The following is a 24,048-nucleotide window of genomic DNA, read 5'->3' as shown; positions in this document are numbered from 1 at the left end:
CTTCACAAAATAAAAGATAACCTTTTGTTTATCTCAGGCATAACTTCACTGTTGAACAGTATACTGAATATTATATGACCTCTTGTATTAATAAGAGCAGATTGAGTTGTTTTGTAGTAACTAACAGCTCAGCAGCTTAAAAACTTCTAAAAAAGAGAAACTATTGCTTCGTTATGGGAACATTGCCATGGCATTGGGTGGCTTTCCAAGGCAGTCTCAGCTTGCACCTCCAAATGAAGACCCACTCCCCAGTGCCAATGGAAGAAGTTAGTTGGAAAGTCTGGTGATTTCTAACCATCAGCATTAAGTTCTTCCATACAGAAGGGACTTAAGTCATTTCGACTGACATTTCATTGACCAAGCAAAATCATACAATCATGGCTTGAAGTTGAACCTAACTTGAGTCATGGCGCAGGGTGGGGGAGATGTAATCCTAGTGTGTGCTAGAGAAGAGGAGTGCTAGCTCCTGGTCTTACCCCTGATATGCTTAGTTTTCTTATGGTTTGTGTGTCTGTGTGTGTGTGTCTACATCTATCTCTATGTCTGTCTCTGTAGATGTATGATAAAAGATGATTCTCTATGCCCCCACTTCAGGAGATAAACCAAGCTTCTCCAGTTGTTGAAATGTTAAGACTTTTATCAATGATTTCTTTGTTCCTACTATGTGAATGATAGGGTACAGAATAATACGTCCTCTTCCCCATACTACTTTTTCTTTCTTTCCCTTTCCTTCTTCACTTTCTTTCTGGGCTCTAACTCTCTGCTCCTGAACAATTTTCTCTAAAAAGTCATTTGGTGGAGTCAAGTGGTTGAGCATCTGTCTCATCAGGTGGGGGTCTGCAGGGTTCAGAGTGGGTTATCAAAGCCCACAATGTAAATGCCAAAATAATATTAATAACAGAATATAACCCATTACATGAAATAGGAAACCATGGATCCATATTTCATATAAATAAGTGAATGTATTAACTGAGCATCTAACCAAGAGCGTTTTATTTAGTCTCAAGTATCTCTGTAATGGAGAAGTACTGCAGACACCACCTTAACCCAAGGATCAAAATTTAAATTAGTGGTAGTGGAGCAAAGAAAATTCATGTGTTCCTGGTATGATGCAATGATAAAATGGCATCAGGTCTGTGACGTCCCTGTCAAAGATGTATATTGTAGAATATAATCATGAGGAAATGTCCCAATTAAAACACCGAAAAACAATAACTGATCTTTAATATCCTGAAGAGCCAAGGAGCACTTAATCATGAAAATTAAGAAAGAACTGAGGGAACTATTCCAGATTGAAGGAGATTACCAAAACATGATACTTAAATGCAAAATTTGGTTATAGATTTTTCCACTGTAAAAAGGGTATTTTGAGACAGTTGGAAAATCTGAATAGGTATGAGGAGTAGATAGTAATAATGTGTCAATGTTTGTTTCCTAGTTTCCTGATCTCAAATATTGAATGTGTTTATGTAGGAAAATGCCCTTGACTATAAGAAAGAAACATTTAAGTATTTAGGGTAGTGAGGTATCATTTCAACAACTTTGTCCAAATGATCCAGGGAGGAAAATTATTGATAATATATTTTGAATTTTCCTATAATTTTAAGCTTGGTTCAAAATTTAAACATAAAAAATTTATTAAAAAGCAGCTTGAATATAATTGCTTTTCATGCAGTCTTGAGGAGCACTTTATAACCTATTGTTAGCAACAAACAAATTATCACAAAAGGATTCTTATCCAAATGTCATTTGGAAAGCAAATACAAATGGTAGCAACTAGAGATAGTAAATATGCTGAAGAAAGCAAAAATACATCTTTTAAACTTAAAAAAACAAAAGGGGGAGTGTGCGTGTATGTTTAAATAAAATTGGTATTTCACTTTTTGGCATTGTATAACTCAAGGTAAAAATCTTCCTTGTTTTGGGTAAACTATGGGGTGGGTCCCAAAATACTTTAAAAAATATTTGAGGAGGAGGATGCAGAGATCATGTCCAGATTTTTGTAGAGTTTTCTATAGCCTCTGAGACTCACATAACCATCCAGGCCTTCAGTGGTCCTTAGTTTGCTGGCCGCAAATTGGTGGCTCAGGTGTATGGCCAGGAGCATTTCTGCAACAGTGACCTTTCTGTGCGACCTTGACCCTATTCCTTGGACTTGCAATTGCCTCTTGTTTCCTCTCGGTTTTATAGAATGATTCATTAGTGTCTCAGGCCTAGCCACACAGTGCTGGGATAAGTGTGCAGATGTTATTGGCCCTGAACAAAAATTGTGTTGGGAAGATATGAAAGGAAGCAATCTTTTAACACTTCAGCCTGGCATATTTTTAATATATAAATAGTAGTATGTTGAATTTGAATAAGAAATTAAAAATTAATGTTAGATTTATAGCCATCTGAATTTTTTGAAACCATGTTTAAAAAGAAAAATTGATTTTCAAAATATTTTCCACTAAGCATAATGACAACTTCTGTTAGCTCTCATTACATAGTTAATTATCCTTACAGGAGCAAGAAATGAGAGGATTTTTTTTTTTTTTTTGGAAAGTTCAAAATGACCTGATACTATAACTTCATCAGCCAAATTTTATCATGTCTTTGCACCTGCTTTATAAATACAGAAAATAGATGCAAAGTGAAATAGAATTTTGCCAATTTTTCTCACATAATTAGCAGTCTTCAAAAATCATATTTTAAAATATAAAACATTGAAGAGGTAATATTGGTATTTTAACTTTGGGTTTTCACAGATAAAGGGCCTAAGGATTCCTTTTATTCCTGGACAGATTTGAAGAATCCAGAATCCATTACATGTACAGACTGGTGGATTCTGCCTTCCAAGTAAAAGTACTGTCACTTCCTCACCCTCCATTCTTGACTTTGAAAACGAAGTTCTGTTTCAATCTGTCCCTGCATGACCACAACCGCCACACCAGATTTATGCAGACCCCACAGTGGAATGTCTTCTTCCTCTCTCTGCATGGGATAACAAAGGAGGGGAATAGAGATGGTGTGCGACAGCGAAATCTTCTGAGGTTTTCCGTGGCTAACGTTCATCCCTTCAGCTCCCCGAAATCATGCCATTGCCAGTGTGTTTTTTTGTCCAGGAGTGGTCTGCTGTCAGGGGGATCCGGGCTGCAATAAGCAGGCAAAATTACAAGCATTTTAAAAACTGTAATTCATAGTACACTGATAGCCACTTTTTTACCCGAATTGCCTGTTGTTTCTCTGTGTGAACTTGGGACTCCAGTGGACTGCATCTGTATTGCTAATTCCCGCATCACATCTGCCTGCCATGCCTTGGCTTTTAGTAGCTCTTCTGCTTAAGGAAAATGTTCCCTTCTTTCTCTCCCTTCCCAGAACGCTACTTGTCAAAATCCCACTCCTTCAAAACTCACCTCAGCACCTCCTACTGAGAGGCATTCTTCAGCTGCCCCCAAATGAACAGAATCTTAACACTTTTGAATCTCAATGGTGCTACCTCTTTTAACGTGATTACTGTATTCCGCCTAAAATTATACCCATCTGTATGCTTGCCCATCCCTACTACTTTTCCCCACTGCTTTATAAATAAGATCCCTGAGAACAGCAAAAACTATTTCTAACCCTTGTAGGTGTCTGTCTCTTGAAGTATTGGCCGTAAACATCGCGTACTATAGAACTCAGTACACATGTTTCCACTTAATGTTTTGAACACGGTTCTTTTATCTTTTCAGTCTTTTCATTTAAATTATAAGGACTTCAGTGCCGGAAACAGAAACACTACAGCTCTGTTCAAATGTATGTTCACACAGACAGCATTTATAGGCTTGAGGTGAAGAGGAAAAGTCACTTTTTCATTTTTATAAGAAAAGTTTCACATTATAATAGTTGGTATTTTAATAGAAGTGTGGACGTTAAGTTATACAGTAGAATTTCGTCGAAGGATTATAAAGTCTTTCCACTTCACAGAATGAAACCTATATAGTCACATTAGTATGAAGCATATATTTTTATGGGTCCGAGAATTTTTTTTAAATGCCATTTATCATAAATTTTGTCATAGATGACATTTTATAATTTCCCCAGTACTATGGAAATATTCCCACGTCTCTGGAATTAGATCTTCCCATAAATAATAAATAAATTCAATATTATATCTATCAATTTTTCTACCGTAAAATTATTCCCCAAACAACAGGACGATGCTGCAATGACTGATTACCCAAGCCATGCTTTTGAAATTGCCATATCGTTGTTATAATTAATACCACTTTGGGGCTTATCTGCACGAGTATCCTGACATCAGACCAAAACTGCTGATGTGGCTTTAATGTGGATTGGGGCAAGAAAATAAATAGCCTTTCTGTCTGTAAACTTAACTGCCATCTTGCAGTTCCTTATGCTGATGCCGTAGAAGTTTTTTTTCCTATCACATGTTCTAAAGCCAACGAATCAATTCCAATGTCAAAAACAATTATAAGAGTTTAGAATCACAGTTAAAACAACATACATACGCCCACAGTGAAAATGAGGTAAATAAATGCTTTTTTCATAGAAGATCAACAATTTTACTATTAAATATAAAGGTAGGGTTAAAATGATTAAAGTGTATACGTTTCACGCCTATAATGAGGTGTTTGTCTTAGAGATAAGATTGGGTAAATCTAGAGCCTCAGGGAATGGGTTATAAGAGCGCTCATTTACTTCTCCCCGATCCAATTAGTGTTTTAGAATCCCTTCCTATTCAAATCCTAAACTTCTTTTCAGAGGCTGCCAGCGTCACTGATCTGCGTGATGGAGGATGGTCTGTGATCTGTGACAGATGTTTTCACCACCATGAAGCAGGGACTTTAATGAAATGCTGCTTAATGCAGGTTATTCTGATGTTGATCCCCTGCTCAACACGGTATAAATGATTCTGAATTGCAGTTAAATTCTCACAGACACTGCCTACCGATGTATTTGCTGGGTTAGAGGGTGTATTAATAGTAAGTGAAACGGTAAATGAAGACCATCTCGGGGGGTAGTTTGTCTATGACTTTTACTCATATCTCAAAGTTGGGGGCCCACTTCTGTCTGAGGATCACTAGCTGTCGAATCACCTTTTCTTGTTTAACAACCAGGTATTATTATTTTCTTCTTCTTCTTCTTCTTCTTCTTCTTCCTCCTCCTCCTCTTCCTCCTCTTCCTCCTCTTCTTCCTCTTCTTCTTCTTCTTCTCTTCATTTTTGATTGTATGTATTTATTTGAGAAAGAGAGTAAGGGGAGGGGCAGAGGGAAAGAGAGAGAGAGAGAGTCCCTGCTGAACATGGAGGCTGATACGGCGCTCCAAGATCGTGGACCCCGAGATCATGACCGGAGCCAAAATCAAGAGTCTGCTGCCCAGCTGACTGAGGCACCCAGGTGCTCCAACAATCAAGTATTTTCTGTTCCTAAAATCCAGAAGACTACATAAATTCAGATAGATTAAGTCCAAGGGCTACATAAGTTAAAATAGATTAAATTATCAATAGAATAAGCAATAAATTCCTCCTATACTCTGCTTGTAACAATATAAAGCTTCTCATTTTTATAATTGGCATTATACATAGCATAGGGGTAAGAAACTGAGCTCCATAAATTCTGACCTGTTACCATTATATCATTTAAGTTATATTGGCTCATCTACTTTACAATTTTTAACTTGTAATGAAGTTTGGGGTATAAAATGAGATCCCCCTACAAAGTATATATAACAGGGCTAGCCCATAAAAAATGGTTCCATAGTGACAACTTCACACTATATTCATTTGATTAAAAGATACAGCCCTTTTACCTTTTATCATCTCTGTAATTATGGCATCTTAAAATGGCTGTATTTTAATACCACAGCAGCTAGACAGCAATTAAAATGTAGCTATCTTTGCTAGTACCTGAATTTTATTGTTATTCCTGGTGTCAATAGTGATTCCATGATATTTCTGCCCAAAATAAACAAAAACAGCTAAGAACTGTTACTCAGTTGCTTGCTTAAATCTTTTATTGACATCTTCTGGTACAATTAAAAATGTGCCAACATCAAAACTTAGAAATGAATACCAGTACCTTGGCAGAAAGCCCTGGAGAGAGCTCTTAAAAAGAAAAAAAAAAATCCTGCATCATCAACACTTTTGATACCACAGGGATGATTCTGTATAGGAGGGCAAACTTTGATGAGTGTGAGTTAAAATGCGACTCAAAAGATTTGGACTCTGGGGGCACCTCGGTGGCTCAGTGGGTTAAAGCCTCTGCCTTCAGCTCAGGTTATGGTCCCAGGGTCCTGGTAGCAAGCCCCGAATCGGGCTCTCTGCTTGGCAGAGAGCCTGCTTCCTCTTCTCTCTCTTCCTGCCTCTCTGCCGACTTGCGATCTTTGTCTGCCTAATAAATAAAATCTAAAAAAGATTTGGACTTTGAATGTAAAGGATATTTAGGAATGTCTTCCCTTTGTATGTGTGCAATTGAGTGATATATTTTTTAAAAACCATGTAAATGAATCCTACAAATCTATTTCAGTAAGTGTACAGTAAAAATTAGGGTTGATCAAGAAACAGTGTAGCATCATTTAACTTGTAGCCATCGCTCTTTCTTTGACATACAAAATGATAATATATCTTCCAGCCAATGACATCCTAGATTTGAAGAAACATGGTACACTATCATTACTACATGGCTTTTCCAGTAACACTGGGGAAGATCAGACAGCATCAGTTGATTTTAAGCCCCCGTTTCACATCACCCTAAAGCCCAATACATTAAAATATGCGGTACTTTAAACCATGTATTTAAGATTTTCAGTTTGGGGAATAACATGTGAAAACACAATGGGTTTTCTCCATCTACAGAATCTCAATCCCCGTGTTTCCCTTCGTCATTTGTACCTCATTTTCTGCTTCTCTGGAGCATAATGCCTCTTTGAGGTCCTCCATAGTCCCCCAAAACAAAAATCATGCATATTACATTGCTTAAAATTGAAGCCGGAAGATGCCAAGTGGTATTAGATTACTATGTAATTTGCCTTCCCAGCAGCGTGCTGGCCACTTAGTATGCGCGAACAAATGACAGGTATCATTGTTACTCTTAATTTCGAAGAAGAGAGAATGGTGAGCTTCCTGTCAGCACCGTAGCTAATCCTCTTCTGTTGTTCATTTCTGTAGGTGGAGCTCACTGTCCAAACAGCAGTGCTTTGCAGGAGGTGCGCGGCTGTAACGAGCACGCCTGCACCGTGTACCACTGGCAAACCGGTCCCTGGGGCCAGTGCATCGAGGACACTTCAGTGTCGTCCTTCAACACGACCACAACTTGGAATGGGGAGGCCTCTTGCTCCGTTGGCATGCAGACAAGGAAAGTCATCTGTGTGCGGGTCAACGTGGGCCAAGTAGGACCCAAAAAGTAAGGGCTTTAGAATGCTGAGGGTAAATCCTGTGGCCAGCCATGCAGAGGATTGGCTCAGGCTTCGCTTGCCTTTTGATGCTTGTCACACCTGTCCTCAAGAGCAGGATGTGTTTGATTTGAATGTCAGCGGCTGATCAAGTTCTAACAGCGAAGGAGTCTTGTACCTGGGATCTGTAAACCCCATAGAAATATTTCTGTGTGGCGCCCACTTTCAGTTTTACGGCAGCACTTTTCTCCTTTTATTAGGCTAGTGAGGCTGTGAAAGGAGGGCTTGCTCTGGGCCTGGCTGATCAATAACGACAGTGGATGAAGTCCTAGCAGTGCAGGTCGTCTGTGACCTCCTGTGTACCCATAGGCTATGGACTCTGCCTCTCTGGTTTAATTGGGCTCTAGCCTTCTATGATCTGCCTTTCATTTTCCCTAGAAAATACTGTATCAAAAATACTGAAGCCAAACTTATTACATCTTTTAATGGTTAAATGAATAAGCCATTTACTTCTGAAAGAGAGCCTTGGGATAGGATGAGTGCTATGGTAAGTAGAAAAACCATCAGTTTATCACTGGGGTTACAAATAGTGTAATAACAAGGCAAACAATCTGCTGGAGGGGAGGACAAAGAACCGGAAGAGTTGGCATATTATATGTGCCCTGTGAGAAATATAAACGAAAACATGTCACAGCATAACTGAGCTAATCAGTTATTTGAGAAAATTAATAAATCAACTCCCAAAACGTATTCTTTTAAGGGTGGGGGCACTTTTATCTTTTGAGATAAAAGACAGCATAAATCTTTGAGAATTCAAATCTCCTTAGCCATGTAAGACAGGGAAAGTCAAACCAGTCAGTTTTGCTCTGGTATGAAAACAGCCTCGAAATTTCCAAACACTTGGCCAGGTGCTTCAGTATAATGTGTGACCTTAAGCATGCTCCTTAACCGATTCTGGCCTTAGTTTTCGAAGTTAATTGAAAGGATTTGATTAAAAAAGTAGTAATATAAGCACTCAATAAATCTGGGAAAATATTATTTTCCCTTAAAAATTTGAGATCCTTTCTAATGTTTTGGGGAAATGATAATAATGTAGCTGATGTGTGGAAAACTTCAGGGGATAAATAATAATTCCATTAAGAGTTGTTATTATGTGGCCAGGGTTCCAGGCATTAAAGATATTTTGCCTCCATACTTCATTTGATTATATAATTTGAAATTCTGAAACATTAGGAAATACATGCCAGGAAGACTGGAATAAATTGAGAAACTATTCCACATCCTTAATAGGTAGCCCCAAACGACTATTTTAATAGATATAATGCTGAAGTTGTAAACAATGTAACACAGGGAGTTAATGGGCAGTGTATTAAAATTCTCTGGCACTAACAGCAGGGGCAGAAGTGCCAAGCCCTGGAAGATTCTGGGTCTTGCTGGGATGAGCATACAGGTAGATATACTTGCTGCGGAGGGCTGTGACCTGACCAACCTGGCACAGGATTACGGGTTATTATGCTGAGCTGCTACAAGTGAGCTCACTCCGTTCCTGTTCCACAGTTCATCACCTGCAAATAGCGCTGCTGATGTTTTCCTCACTTACCCACGTTACAGTCTGTTTTTGCTAAGCAGTAGATATACATGTGTATAAACCTATGTGTGAAAGAGCCTGATGGATGAATGTCATTAAATCATTCAATAGGAAGGCTATCCTGAAGCCCCATGTCCAGCCACCACAATAATCCATTAAAAATTTCCTTTGCCCTTGCAGCCTTTATCCAATGACCTGGATGCGTGTATAGATTTGTCAAGTTAAATGGATTTACTTTGCCATTAAAGTTCTGAAAAATTAAGCAAATACTGTGAATCCAGGAGACAATGATACTGCCCTTATCCCTAACAGCTAGGTTAAATTCAGTGAATGCTTTTCAGTGGTAGGCATTTGAAACAAAAATGCAAATAGAAACATTGTTTTAAACTCCTCTTAATAAAACAGATTACTGTGCAATGGTAAAATCAATGTTATTGATCTTATCTATCCTCCCAGTAACAAACTTCAACTCCTATCACATCTGTTTAATTTGACCTTGAATAAGATTTGGGGGGAAATCAATTCCTTGATTTAAACCACAAATACTAAATACAAACAGTACAAAGGAGAAAAGAAGCATGTTGACTGAACCAATTGCTTCACCAAAGGAAGTCTGAATTCATTTTATTGGATGTAATCTAGCCTGTATAATTTATCTTTGTGTGTTCATTTAACGGCTTTGTTGTTAGTAATTTTATTCTCCACAGTCAGCCAAGTATCTTGCTGTGGATATTTCAAAACTAAAACTGAATTTTGGAGGTTGTCAATGATAACACTGTAAATTCCATTGATTTATAAAGGGCTAAAATTTGAAGAGTTTGCTATGAATGCTCCTCCATTATTAAAATTGTAAAATTGCTTCATTGATAAGGAGTGCCTCCAGTAATAATTATTAATCAATAATTCCATAATTCCAAAATAATTAACAGTATTATATGTGGGGTTTTGCCATACAGTGTTTTCTAGCTAATGGTTACATTATAATTCTAGATATTTATAATTTTATTTCTAACAATTCATTAACTTCTGTGACTCCCATCTGAATTTCTTTGTTGTCCCAGCAATTAGGAAAATCCAAGATTATCCTCAACATAAACCAGGGAGATTATTTCTTTTTGAAATCTTGAGTCCAATATATTTTTCAAATATACTTCCAAATAAACCCTAGTGTTATAGAGTGAAAGAGGAAAGCATGTATCTGTATAATTGAATAGAACATAATATTTATGTATGAGATGGAACATATAGATAAATAAGTGTAATACAAATTATATAAAAAGTGAAGTGTCAGCAAAGTGCTATAAAGATATTATGGAAAGGAGATTAATGATGTTGTTGTGGTTTTTTTCCACTCATAGTTCAGTTGTGACAATCTGATTAATCTATTTGTTAAAAAGCAATTTATCCTGACCTACAGAAAATTTGACTTCTGCCATCAGGAGTGTTTTTAAATCCCATTTTTCACTAATTTGCCAAGTTATTCCAGCAACTAGTAATACTAGTGGTTGTTGGTTTATTTCTTCGCTGCCTCTTAGCTTCTTTGTCAGAGATTTATATGACCTCAAAAGAGAACTCCTTAGGAATCAGAACAATAAGTTACTTTTAGTCATATGAATTATGCTGTTATGTTTTATTGTCCTTAAGATACATCCTCTTCTAGTGTAAATGCTAGTGGTCAATATTTGACCAGTAGAAATGGTAGAATCAGATCTTGAAGATACAGAGAAGAATTGGGAAAGTTAAAAAAAAAAATCACTTGAATATACAATCAGTAAGACAGTATACTCAAAGCTCATACATCAGCTTCCTAAAGTTATCTTTTAAAAAGTGAAAACTCTTATATAAATTAAGACATTTCAGTGTTTTCTCATTTTCTTTCTCTTGTGTTCCTAATAAATGTTTGCTGTATTTTTTAAAATAATTTAATTAATTTTACTATAATTTGTCAAAATCACAGTGTTTTACTTTTCTTTGAATTATTAGTTGACTGTTTTTGTTTTATCTGTATTTACTCTTTTTGTCCCCAATATTTATAATTTTAATATATAAATATATTTAATTTATTTATTTAATAATTTGATTTTTAAATATATTTAATTTTAATTTATAAATATATTTAAAATCCCATAATTAGGATAAATTGAAACTGGGGACAATGGAAGACAAAATAAGAATAGAGACACTAAATGAAATCAGGAATAAAGCAAAAAACTGCTTATCATAATACTCTATATACATTTATTATTTTGTTATTATATAATATATAGCTATAAATATCCTCTTGAAGCATGTCCTGTATATTGAATATATTGCATTACAAATTTTATGTTATGCCACGCATATTTTATAGAAATAAACTGTAGAATAACCTGGAAACTTATAATCAGCAATAAGCCTATTATACAAAGATGCAGAATCAGTCCTTAAATTAGTGATTTGAATTTCCACAAATTTCTTTTAGAGCATGTTAGAAAATACGTATTTATTAATGGAGAGATTTTTATAAGGAGTTACAGTATAATTAATTTATTTTGTTCTAGTAACACAATTACTGTTATTAAATCTATACATCCTGCCTTGCGAAGCTTTACTGAGGCCCAGTTTGGAAGAATCATGTAGTTGTATAGTTCTTAGAAAAAATGAACAGGCTCCTAGAAGTTAAATCATACAAGTTGATGACTGTTTAGCCATTTTAGTAATGAAAAATTTAAGGATACTAAATTACCTGGTTTTCTGGGTTACCAAAGAGGCTAAGTAATTTCGCTTTGCGTTTCCTAGGTGTCCTGAAAGCCTTCGACCTGAAACAGTGAGGCCCTGTCTCCTTCCTTGCAGGAAGGACTGTCTTGTGACGCCATATAGTGACTGGACATCATGTCCCACCTCATGTAAAGAAGGTATGAGCTCCAGAGTTCTGCAGATCACTCACCTAGAAAACACACTCACCAGGCAGGACCTCCAGGTTCTTCTGGCTGAGCAGTGTTTGTGCTTCTCACACGGGACTGTGTAATCCTGGTTTGTCGTGCATGCCATAACTATATGATGTAGATCGAAATGAGTGGATTTTAGGCTTTATTCTATTAATAAGGTTTCCTTTAACGTTATTCTAAAAGAATGTGTAGTGTCCCTGTGTATTTCAGAAAGAACATACAACAATCTTATCCATCCTCATGGCTTCCAGCCCTCTCACTGGCAAGAAATAGATAGCCATGGGCCCAGATTCATCATAAAATTAAATTATGCAGCCCCCAAGGCTGCAAATAAAGGAAAGAGAACAATGGCCAGATTAGACCTCTTCTAACACTTAACTGCCATGAGGCATTTGCAAGATGAGGATTTCCTCCCAGTTTGGTTTGTTTTTTTTATTTCTCACAAAGACTAATATGATGGCAGACACTTTGATAACCGAGTGTCTTTTTCTCAGAAAGTGTCCTTTCTCATTGCTGCTGAGAAGGATATAGATATCCTCCAGGTGACTTACGGAATACTCGAACAAATTTTGTCTGTGTCCTGGGTGACACTCTATTTTTTTTTTTTTTAATTTTACTCTCCCAGCAAATACTGATAGTTTTTCTTAAATTTATTTTGTGTTTTTATTTTATTTAAGCTTCTGGACTCTTACTAAAGAGATTCAGTTAAGAGTCAACTTCTTGAAGGGCCTGGGTGGTTCAGCTGGTTAAGCATTTGACTCTTGATTTCAGCTCAGGTCATGATCCCAGGGTGGTGAGGTCTAGCCCCACGTCCATGTTCCACATTCAGTGCAGAGTCTGAGATTCTCTCTCCCTCCCCCTCTGTCTTTTCCCGCTGTTTATTCTTTTTCTCTCTAAGCAAATGAAATAATTAAAAAGAAAAAGATGTATCAACTTCTAGATTAACCACTATTTTAAATTGCCAAAAATTATTTAAATCATTAAGATGTTATATGAGATCATAAATTTAATAATGGATTGTTTTTACAGAGTGATTATCATTTTATACAGTTAAAACATGGGTTCCTTTTTACGCTTTCTAAAAAATTTTAGGTACCTTTGAAACATCAAATAAAATTAAACCATAAAGTGAGCAAGAATATAAAATTTTTATTTTAAAAGTCTTTTAAGACACCTAAACTGGTTTTGGTGTAAAAAGTTTTAAGCATTAACATTTTCAAAACAATGTTAATGGCATTAAACTTAATCATAAACCAGTGTCACTGACAATTTTTCCATTTTCTTCTTTTATTTGCTTAAAAACTAAATAACAGATGAGATCATCTGGCTTGGTCATAATCAGCAACAGAATGATATTTTATCAGTCAACATTTCTGTGGTAAATATTAGTTATTCATCATTACAGTAAAAAAGCTTATTGATTACATGGAATTCATGTGCTTTCAAAATTTATTCTTAATGTTTTTATACGTAATGTTCATGTTAGTATAAGGCAATTATTTAATAATTCCAAAAATGTGCAGTTACACTTATAATCATGTAATTAATAAACTAACACAAATATAATATTTTTAATGAAAATGAAAGGCAAGAAAAGACCTTTGCCTTTTTCTTATATTAAATACTTCCTTGTACTGTGTAAAGTATTTTAAAATAAAATTTGAAATGCTCTAAAGTATTTCAAGGAAATAAAGTTGAAGAACACAAAATATTCCATTAAACTGATTCTAGGATAGTCACAAAAGTGAGGAATCAGGTAAGTTTTTCTCATTTCTTTAGGTCTTCATTTGAAAGTAGTTTGGGATATTAGGATATATCCAGGAATTAGAAACTATTCTAGTAGCCTATGAATTTTCTAGTGTAGGAAGAAGGAACAAAAGATATATGCCTGGAAAAGAAACAAAAGATGTAATTAATTATAAAAATACTGTAGTTTAAAATTGAATAATATAATTTTTATTTTGATTTCTGCTGAATTTTATAGTACCAAGAAAGTGATTTGCTCTTCTCTGTTTTGACCATTTATAATTTATTAAAATTATGTGACAAACTATGATTACTTGTATTAGGCCTTTTAATTAAATTTAGCAGGCAGATGAAGAAATAAACTGTAAATACTATGTACATGTTAATTACATTAATACTTATTGGTGTATATATATGCATAAATACTTACTGAATTTCTTACTTAATGATTCCTATATAAAACTGGTACATTACTGGCCCTGTAGAGAAGACACAGTCCCTGACTTCAGTGAGATTTTGATTTCATTTAAAATACAGAATAGCATGAGTTCTAAAATGTAAAACTCTTCAATATAAACCAGATAATGTTAAGACTTGTTTCAATAAGATTTAGTTGTAAAACAGAGCTCTAAGGAAGGGAAGGGGGGAAATATTGTGGAAAAAAATAGTAGGGAAAACCTTGTTGAAGGTGGAAGCAATCGTTTTGAAAGCAGGAACATAAAAAAGAATCCCAAGGGAGGATCAAAAGCACCAGGAAGACTCTTAGGTGACCATGTGAAGGTATGTTATTTAAGAGGAAAGAGACAACTAGCCCATTGGAGCCCAGAGAATAGGGAGAAAAATCAAGATGTGATGTTGGTAAGAAGAATAGAGACAAGTTATGGAAGACCAAGTTGGGCTTATGTCTAGCAGGACACAATTTTTAGTTTTTGAGCATACGTATAAGTAGTGGGTTTTATGATATAATGGAATGAATGAACTTTAAGTCAGCAAATCTTTGAACACCTGTCTTGGCCACTTAGCAGCCCTGTAAGCTTATGCAAGAAACTTAAACTCACCAGGCCTTGCTTATAACATCTATGGTGGTTCTATAGCACCAATGAGATAATGTATGTTACAGTACTCTATGCTTTGTGAACCATGATCCAACTGACATATAATTTATTGGTTAGCTTATTATTGATTTGATGATTGATTGACTGACCTATCTATCCATCCATCTATCCATCCATCCCGTATTTTCTTTTTATTTAAGTTCCTGTAGGAAATAACCTTCATGCTGCATATGGTTAATTTCTGGTGAATGCAGTCTAAATGTTGTCTTTCTTAGAAGTTTGTGTATCAGTGTGAGAAAAGTATTTAGATCGTGATGAAGAAAAAAATGATCATTATTAAGTATTTGTTGACATGTTTACTGATACTTGTTTTTAAATACTCATTATGTCATTAAACATCATGAATATTATTTTAAGCAATTATCTATTTTTTCCTTTCAGTGGAGATGTCTCAAATAAATTTAATATTTTAAATTTTAAATATAAATGATATAGCAGTAAACAAGGAAATCAGTGTTCCTTGCTCTCAAGAAGCTTATAGTCTGGTGGTATGAGGCAGACTGGGCATTTAATGATTGTTCTAATCTCTCAATGAGTATGAAGGATCAAGGCATGGGTGAAGGGGGTCTTGAGAGAAGAAAAGTTGTGCCATCATTTTGGAGAACGCAGAAGCAGACAAGCTAATAACATAGAATTTCTAGGCAACATGGAGACCCCACTTAGTTATGTGTTTAAAAAGGGATTCCTCAGAGCAGTTGTCATTATTTCTCCAGGGATGTTCAGCTGCCTGAGTGCAGAAAAAGTATAACCAAATAATTGGTTTTGACTAGAATTGGGGTTTTTCTAGGAGAGTACCAGGGAAAAAGAGAGGAGCAGGGAATCAAGGGTGTTCTCAAGGGAGTCTCCATTGTAATAATGAAGGTGGAATCTCAGTTGGGTTGGGATGGAAGTGAGGTCATGAAAGGAATGATAGATAATGAAGAAGTAATAAGGACAGTGGACTGGCAGTCTCAACTGAGTTTGAAGAACTTTAGTAAAATGAGAACCGAATCTGTTGAACTGGAAGTTTAGGAGGAATGACAGGAAAGTAAGATGTTTTAAGATGAGAGTGTGCAAGTACTAATGATAATAGCATCAAGGGCTGAACAGAAGGCGCTAGTAATGGATTTGAAACAGAGGAAAAGGTCATTGAAGATGAGGAGGTACAGTAATTCAGAGCCCAGCACCTTGCCTGGAATAACCATGTGGTTGCCAAAGCCAGCAGAGTGGTGGCTGGGTTAGGAAGAGAAAGGATCGCATTGAGGGACATTCTAAAGTGGTTAATTAATGAAATGCTAGTAGCTGGCTGCTGCGAGGTGGGTATCTGAAGGAATGCTGGTGACAGAGGAGCTGGAGATTTTTAAAGATAAAAGGAGAAGAAAAGTCTAGGAAATGTGTAGAATCAGCTTCACTGGCAAAAAGTGTGAAGGAAACTTTCCAAGAAGAGATAGGAGATGAGAGACCGTGTGTTCTAATGGGGATCTGGGTGGGAGGATTAGAAGATGGAATAAAATGAGAAATCGAAGATCAGGTTACACACGTAGGGAGTGCTGTGGGACCAAATGGTGATGGAAGATGTGGGGGTGTCGGGAGAGGGTCGTGGCAGTGGTGCTAGTTTTTTGTGGTGAGTGACAGACATGTGAGGTATAGAATGAGTTTAGTTGGCTGTCTCTTGAAGGATTTAGTAACCGCTGTGAATTAAAATGCACGGTGCCACTAGGATACTGTTCTCGCCCCTGGAGCTCCTGGGTGGTGGTGGCCAAGGAGTCCAAGAATGCCAGCTCAGAAACCTGCTGTCCTGTGACAGGCTCTCTGAGAGCAGGGCTGTGTTTGGTTAAACCAGGTCATCTCAGCAGGAGCAGAAGACCAGCCCTGCTTATTCTATTTGGAAGCTTTGTATTGAGTCTCACATAACAAAAGGCTTTCAGAAACCCTAAACCTAGGCACTCAGACTTAAAAAGAATAACTCTAATTGTGTATTGAGGAAATAAAGCCAAGGGAATGAGAGAAGGGTTTGCTGTTGGACAACAGTGCCAAGATGCATTGTATACCCAGAGAAGCCTTTCCTGTTTTTGCCTGTAGACTGCTTTAACTGATAATAACAATACAGTGGTGTTATAGAAAACTAGCCTATTGTTGTAAGGGGGGGGAAAAAGCAATGACATGTGGTTAGGTTTTTTTTTTTCTTTTCATTATTTGGTATGAAATGGGAATAATCCAGGCTTCATTGAAATAACACTGACTTCCGCACACAATTAAAAATAGTAAATGGAGTTCTATGGTCAAGGACAGATAATAGCAACAGAAAATTAACTCAAGGATGGAGTGCTTATTTAATTCTTCAGGTAAAGTCTAAATCTTATTAGAGCTTTAAACTTAAGAAGAGGTGGGGCCACCCTCCCTTTAAAAGTCATTTTCAGAAGTAAGATTACACTGTAGTATTGCAGAAGATGGACTAGAATAACTTAGCATGCCAGGAAAAACAAAAAGAATTATTTGAAATGTCATTCAGCCCTCTCTCAAGATGTGTCTTGAAAAATCAATGCCGTTAAGGATCAGTATTGAGTAGAGGGTAGTTTTAATCCTCAAACCAGTTCACTTGTTATCTTTTTCCAGATTTTTATAAATTTTTATGCGGGACTCTTCTAAAAAATAGGAAACATTTATGCCTATAAGTACTTGTAACTATAATCTTAAAAATATCAGTACTTTTGATTAAATAATACATTTTACTCTTCAAATTCTGTCCACTCCTTTTTTCTAATACATTTATTGACTTGAAAGCTAGAAGGGATATCGCAGAGAAGTCTAGTCTACCTTGATGCCCTGAAGCAATACGGCACTAGAATTACCCCCAAAGATATGAAAAATCCCTTTACATTTTGCTTCTTGCATGAAACATTTCCCTTTCAATTTCCTAGCACTCCAGTGCTCAATCTGCCATCCATCCTATGTCTAGCTTAACAAATCTTGGTTTTGCCTGCCCTTTAAATCCTTCCATCAAGTAAATTATCTGGTGAAATTTATCTTGACTATCATAAGATAATCTGTAAGATGCTATAATATAACTACATGAGAGACTGCATATCCTCTGAGTCTGTGTGCCTCATTATCACGTAATTGTTTTTGAGTATCTAACTCCTTTTTCTGTTTCTATCCTAGATAGATATTTTCACTATTAGCACAATAGGTATATTTCTTTATTTTCCCCATGTTTATTATTTCCAATGAACAAAACAATCCCTTATTTTTTATTAATTTTCAGTGCACAGACTTTGTACCCAGGTGCTTCCTACTATAAGGAAGTGGATAAAAAGAAACAGAAGGTGCTACCTAACAATCCACTTGAGAAGTGAAATAAATGTGTCTGCTCATCCTGCAAATATTTATTAAATCCTTACCATATGTGACTGGTGTTCTGTGTCCTAAGACACAAAGATAAATGGAAAACTACGGATATCTATTAACCACATGCAATAACTGAGTGCGAATATATACAGAAACTATGAAGGTTGTAAAACTCCAGGTTTACCCGCTCAAGTTATTAGTGAGAAACCTTCCACTTTTCTTTCTAAATATGTGCCATAGCTCTCTCTTTGTCTGTATTCTGATCTGAGGGCTCTCTAACCTGGCTGAGCTCCACAGTGCTGTTTCTTTGAGTATACAAGTAATTTCGTAACTGAGATCTGAGAGTCAGCGCACCTCCCTGTGGATAGAAACACAGATATCGTGACACTTCCTGTGTAACCCCATTAAACTTCCTCTGTAGGTGTTACAGCTTTGGATTGTTCTGCTTTCATCAGCTCACAGTCACTGTTCTGTGGGCCACACGAGGTCAAGGTATTTGAACCTTTTTTAAGAATAAGTGGATTGCCAGTGTGGAATCAATTATGGAAGTGAAAAGAGTTATCGTGATCTTATATATCAAATACAAGCTCGTGGACGGTGCGATGAAAAGACACTAGAATGTTTCAGAGTTGTACCTGAGGTGAAATTTTTGCTTTGAGGTTGAAAAATGAAGTAGGATTGAGACACTGTCTGCTGCTTCTATCACAGGAACTAACTCTCACAGGAGCAGCACTGCCTGTGTCCCTTGTGACAGTTAGTGATGCAGGCTTTTAGTGTATAAGGTGCCACTGAGGCTGAACTAATTGTCTCCTCCAGGTTCCAGATCCCTGGGTCTCAATTCCATGTCTGTTGTCTACCTGCATGTAGACAACATGGTTGGTGAGTTACTCACTCTGAGAACCTTGACCGTCCTGGAAACAAAGACCCACTCCTCCATGCTCTTATGTTCTTTCTTTCTTTCCCTATTAAACAAACAACCACCTCCTTCCTTCCCCCAATGCTAACCAAATAATAAGAATGAATATGCAGTTTGTATACTCTTTTAAAAAGATGAAAGACCATAATGTTAAAAAACAAAAAAAAGAAAGAAAAGAAAAATAGTAGAAAGTGTAAAAGAAGGATGGAGTCAGGTAGTGCATGGAGTTGGGGAAACGGGACAGGAAGAGAAAAATCACACTGTGAAGTCAAAGTTAAGGTAAACTCCTGCAATTCAGAAGGAAATTAGCCCTGAGATTCTGGTGAACAAAGCAAAAAATAGAAGCCTTAAGAGTCTTAACAGATTGTCAAGGGAAACAAAATTTTCCTAGCTCTAAATTATTAGAGGAATTTATCACCTGGACCTTAAAATAGGGGCCACTGGAACAACATAATGGATGGAGGCAGCATTAGCAATTTTATTAGAAGTCCCTTTGGTGTTTCTTAGATCTTTCCTAGATAGATGATATTTAATATGTAAAAGTTGCAACTGGTATTCAAACTGCTATTGTTACAATTTTTTAAAAAAGTCTTTGACAGTATTTTCACATTCTTTTTTTTTTTTAAAGATTTTATTTATTTACTTGACAGAGATCACAAGTAGGCAGAGCAGCAGGCAGAGAGAGAGGGGGGAAGCAGTCTCCTCACTGAGCAGAGAGCCCAATGCGAGGCTTGATTCCAGGACTCTGGGGTCATGACCTGAGCTGAAGGCAGAGGCCTAACCCACTGAGCCACCCAGGCACCCCAGTATTTTCACATTCTTTAATTCTCTGCTACTCACTACCTCCAGCCCCTAACCTCCTACTTTCTTACCTGTCGTATTCTAATTATTCACTGAAATAGTTAATATAATCACTAGTAGGAAAGGTTTTCACCACAATGGGAATAATCCTAAAAACTTACATGTGAACCCTAGAATCTTAAATTGGGATAAAATACGCAAGGTCATCTATTCCAGTAGATCTCAAACCTGGCTCTTCATTCACAGTTCCCTGGCAAGCTTTGTAAAAATCTGATTCCCAAATCCAGCTCTTAGAGATTCTGACTTAGTAGTTCTGGGTAGAGGGTGAGAAATCTCTATTAACTTTTATTTTCAGGTTTTGAAAGAAATTTTCCTATACAGACAGACATTTAGGAATCCTTAATATGCTTCTTTCTCCCTGCTCTTATGGAAATCTTCAGTCCACATTGCTGGGAGTCACTTGCCCAGACCATTTTAAGGGATACCCCGACTTCATGAGGGACAATGTCCTTTATTAGAAAGTTGTGATTGTCAAATCACGTTTTTCTACTAACACAATAACTTTAAGAGAGTCTCATTTAATTGTTTATTAGACATCCATTGTTAGGGACAGCTAACCTTTCTAAATTTCTCTGTTCTTGTATCTGCATATCAAATATTTAATGATCTTGCAAAAAATGTAAATGCATCATGCAAACTGTATTAAAATAATTCTCTAGGGAATTCTAAGGTAAGTAAAATTATGTCATGTGATTGTGCCTTGGTCCTTAAAGGGTATATATTTCAAATTAGAATATCTTTTAGTAAAGTTGGCAAGTCTTCTATTCTACATTGTCTCTTTCAAATACGAAAATATTTGGACATCTTTAGATGAGTAATACTGTTAAGTTGGTATCTTCATTGAAGGTAAATCTTAATTATTTCCATTGTTTTTTTTTAAAACATAATTTGGAGTTATTTACTTACAGTAATTGCTACTCTGAATGTTTCTGTAAAAATTCTGCCTCTAGGAAACCACTTTCGTTTCACTACTTACAGCCTTGATGTTTAGAATGTGACCTGAATTGAAGATCTTAGGCTGTTTAACATGAATAATAAATGACTAGAATAATTTATGAGGTGTGCATTTCAAATTAAGTGAATAACAAAGAAATAAAATTTCACATTAAAGCATTGAATATAGTCTCCTAAGAAAGATTCATTAGAACTGTATGAGTCCCATGTGGTAAACAGGACTATGTGAAATGGCATAAAAATAAGTGTAAGGTAGAGGAAAATAAATTAATTAGATCTGTCATATTTCTCAAGGGGAAAGAAATATACAAAAGAGCAATTACTTTGTATCTGTACATTAGCAAGGCTAGTTGATATGGAACTGTTTTCTCTGTTCTTTACATTTTTTAATATAAATTGGTTGGGTTCTCAATATAAGGGTCTGGAGAATTTGGAAATTTGGAAAATGATGAGACTGGATGAGGCCTCTCATTCAAGGATGTCAAAGCACATGTAGCTGGAAGCAAGGTAATTTCTTCACAAGGGCTGGCATATGGACATTGTTTTATCAGTGCAGGGTACAGCAGTTAAAAAGCTGCCTCATTCCAGGGGACTCCGGAGTCAGAAAGCAGTCTCGGCACAGGGTCATCATTCAGCTGCCAGCCAACGGAGGCAGAGACTGCCCGGACCCGCTCTATGAAGAGAAAGTCTGTGAGGCCCCTCCAGTGTGCCAAAGCTACAGGTAATGGGGTAAAAGAAAAACCATTGTAAGCCATGCACTGAGCAAATACTCCAAGACCATTTTCTTTCCCATGATGAGAAAAGAAAGCCAAGGATGGACCCACAGGCTCGGTGGAAATTTGCACAGGTTGTGGCTGTGTGTGCCATTGCTTGCCTCTTTAGGGGAGCTGCCCCCTACCGGAATTATCTCCAGGGAGGCAAATACTTGTGTAAATTTCCAAACTGTGTCACTAGCTCCAGGGATTGGGGGAAGTGTCTTATGATGATCTAAACTATAAGAAACTCAGAGAGGTGGTTAATAATTATGAAACACCTAATTGATTCTCTTCCTGGTCGAGGAGTACCCTAAGCATTCCTCCCCTGGCTCCAAAGAGCACCTGTTCCTCATAAATGCTGGCATTCCGGTTCACAAAATGACATCTTTACTTCAGTGTTGCTAATAAGTTGTCTGTGCTATTCATTTGTGGCCACCTCGAGGAAAATTCAGGTTATTCAAGCTATATAACATCATCTTGATGATTATTAGGGAAATTTTTCCTCATAACTATTAAAAGAAAGCACCTACTTAAAACGATGCAGTACATAATTGCAGTCTGCTGACAGATGATGTATTATGGCATTAATTGATAGAATGTGTGATCACAAAATAAGATAAATCTGATGAATACGATGGCATATTTGTCATCTTATTTTCTCTGTATTTAATTCCGACATGACAAACAGTATAAATGCATGTTTCCTCTGAACAGTGACTGACAACTGTCAGCCCCAGACTTACTTATTTGAGAGATTTGTTTTTGTAAAATGTATTTTAATTGCAGTTTCTGAGTTACCCCTGTGATGCTACCCAAAAGATACCATACCAAAGGTTCATGACTTGAATACAGTTTTATGACTTGAATATAAAATAAACATACCTTATTTAAATGGGATGCATCACTTGTAGTACTATCTGCATAGTAGATGTGATTTAAAAATGTGACAAGTATTAACTATACTTCAGTATTTTTTAAAAAGGCTAAATACATCTATAGAGTTCATTTCTATAGAAGCTGACAATGATGAACTCTTGTCTCCACAGCCGTAGAAACTGCCTGTATATTTAATGCTGCTTTTTACAATGTCTTGATAGAGATCTAAATTACATTTAGATAGGACTGAGCCTTGGGAAATAAATTCCCACTTGCCGTGTTCAAACTCATGTTTCCATCTCTCTGTGGTTTGCCTGGCATTTTTGCTTCCTCTCTGTGGGGCTTCCGTTCTTTCCTTGCAGGTGGAAGACTCACAAATGGCGCAGGTGCCAGCTGGTTCCGTGGAGTGTGCGACAGGACAGCCCCGGAGCACAGGAAGGCTGCGGGCCTGGACGCCAGGCAAGAGGTGGGAAGCTCCGTTCCACACTTAATTCACTTTTCATTCCTCCATCATATCACTCACTTAACCATTAGCTTGAGGAGTCTGTTGCTTTGAAGACATGCTCGGTGACCAGAGCAGCAGATGTCCGTCCACTTCTGCCCAGTCCACCTGACATGGCTACATGGAAACATCCTTTTAAACTATGTCCTTCATTCTTTGAGCAGAGCCTGTAACTCCTCTGGTTGAATTTTTCCTCCATTCGTATTTAGAAGGTAATCAGAGCAAACTCTCAAGGAGGCTATGACTGTACTGTACCCTGCAGCTTGTTTGGGATTTTTTGGTTAGTTTTTCTTTCATGGCATTCCAGAGCAGTTAGCTTGTCACCCTAACACTCAATGAGATCCATACGTCCTTGCCTATAGGAACTCTCTATGTGCATGTGTACAGCATACTATGGTTGGTTAACTTTCCAAAAATGCTCAGCAACGACATTCCTAATGTTGCCATGGCTATGCCCATTCCTGTTCATATTCAGTACTGATTTTTAAATGACAGATTTATTTACTCAAATTTACTGCCATATGCGGACTGCAATCTGTCTGCACTACTAGATAACATGTGATCTTGCAGAAATGAGTGACGGGAAATGTTTCCAACATTTACTGGGTAGTGTGGTTATTTACTAGGTATTGTGGATGATACATTCCATGCTTTGGAACATGTTGTTTATACTTGTAGCAACTTCGGCCTTTAGAGAACATGATTGTTTTTACTTACATTGAATTTGAGCGTGTAGTTCTTGCTATATTCTTAAAATGTAGCTATGTATTTAATTTAATTCATAAAAACCTGTTTTCCCCCTCATTGGTAGTTATGTATGTGGTGATGATGCAAAAGTCTGAACACATAAAATTCCAATTTTTGTTGATTTTGATCCTTGACAGTGAAAAGGTTGCTTTTCTAACTTGAGAAAAATAGCTTCTTTTTGGTAAACATCTTCTGTTTTTATCATCATCTTTTTAGAAACCTTTATTTAAAACCTAAAATTTAGTTTATAAAGAATATTAACAATCTAGCGATGTTTAGAATTTTATTTCGTATACTTAATTTTCCTTATTTGTCCTCCCCCATCAGCTACGGCGAGAACATGATTATCTCCTGTTACTG

At 36.6% G+C, this 24,048-nt stretch overlaps 1 protein-coding gene across 1 annotated transcript in view; it reads left to right on the top strand.

Annotated features, from left to right (window-relative positions):
• The window catches only part of THSD7A (thrombospondin type 1 domain containing 7A), a 467,710-nt gene that overhangs the window by 368,373 nt on the left and 75,289 nt on the right, over positions 1-24,048 (top strand). Inside the window, exons 8-11 of the mRNA XM_059171243.1 lie at positions 7,151-7,385; positions 11,741-11,856; positions 21,397-21,529; positions 22,802-22,905. Coding sequence (XP_059027226.1) covers positions 7,151-7,385; positions 11,741-11,856; positions 21,397-21,529; positions 22,802-22,905 — 588 coding nt within the window. The remainder of the gene's footprint in view (positions 1-7,150; positions 7,386-11,740; positions 11,857-21,396; positions 21,530-22,801; positions 22,906-24,048) is intronic.

This window comes from Mustela lutreola, chromosome 4 (assembly GCF_030435805.1).
Source record: "Mustela lutreola isolate mMusLut2 chromosome 4, mMusLut2.pri, whole genome shotgun sequence".
Classification (NCBI taxonomy): Eukaryota; Metazoa; Chordata; class Mammalia; order Carnivora; family Mustelidae; genus Mustela; species Mustela lutreola.
Note: the sequence above shows the minus strand (reverse complement) of the source record. Positions and strands in the feature narration are given on the sequence as shown.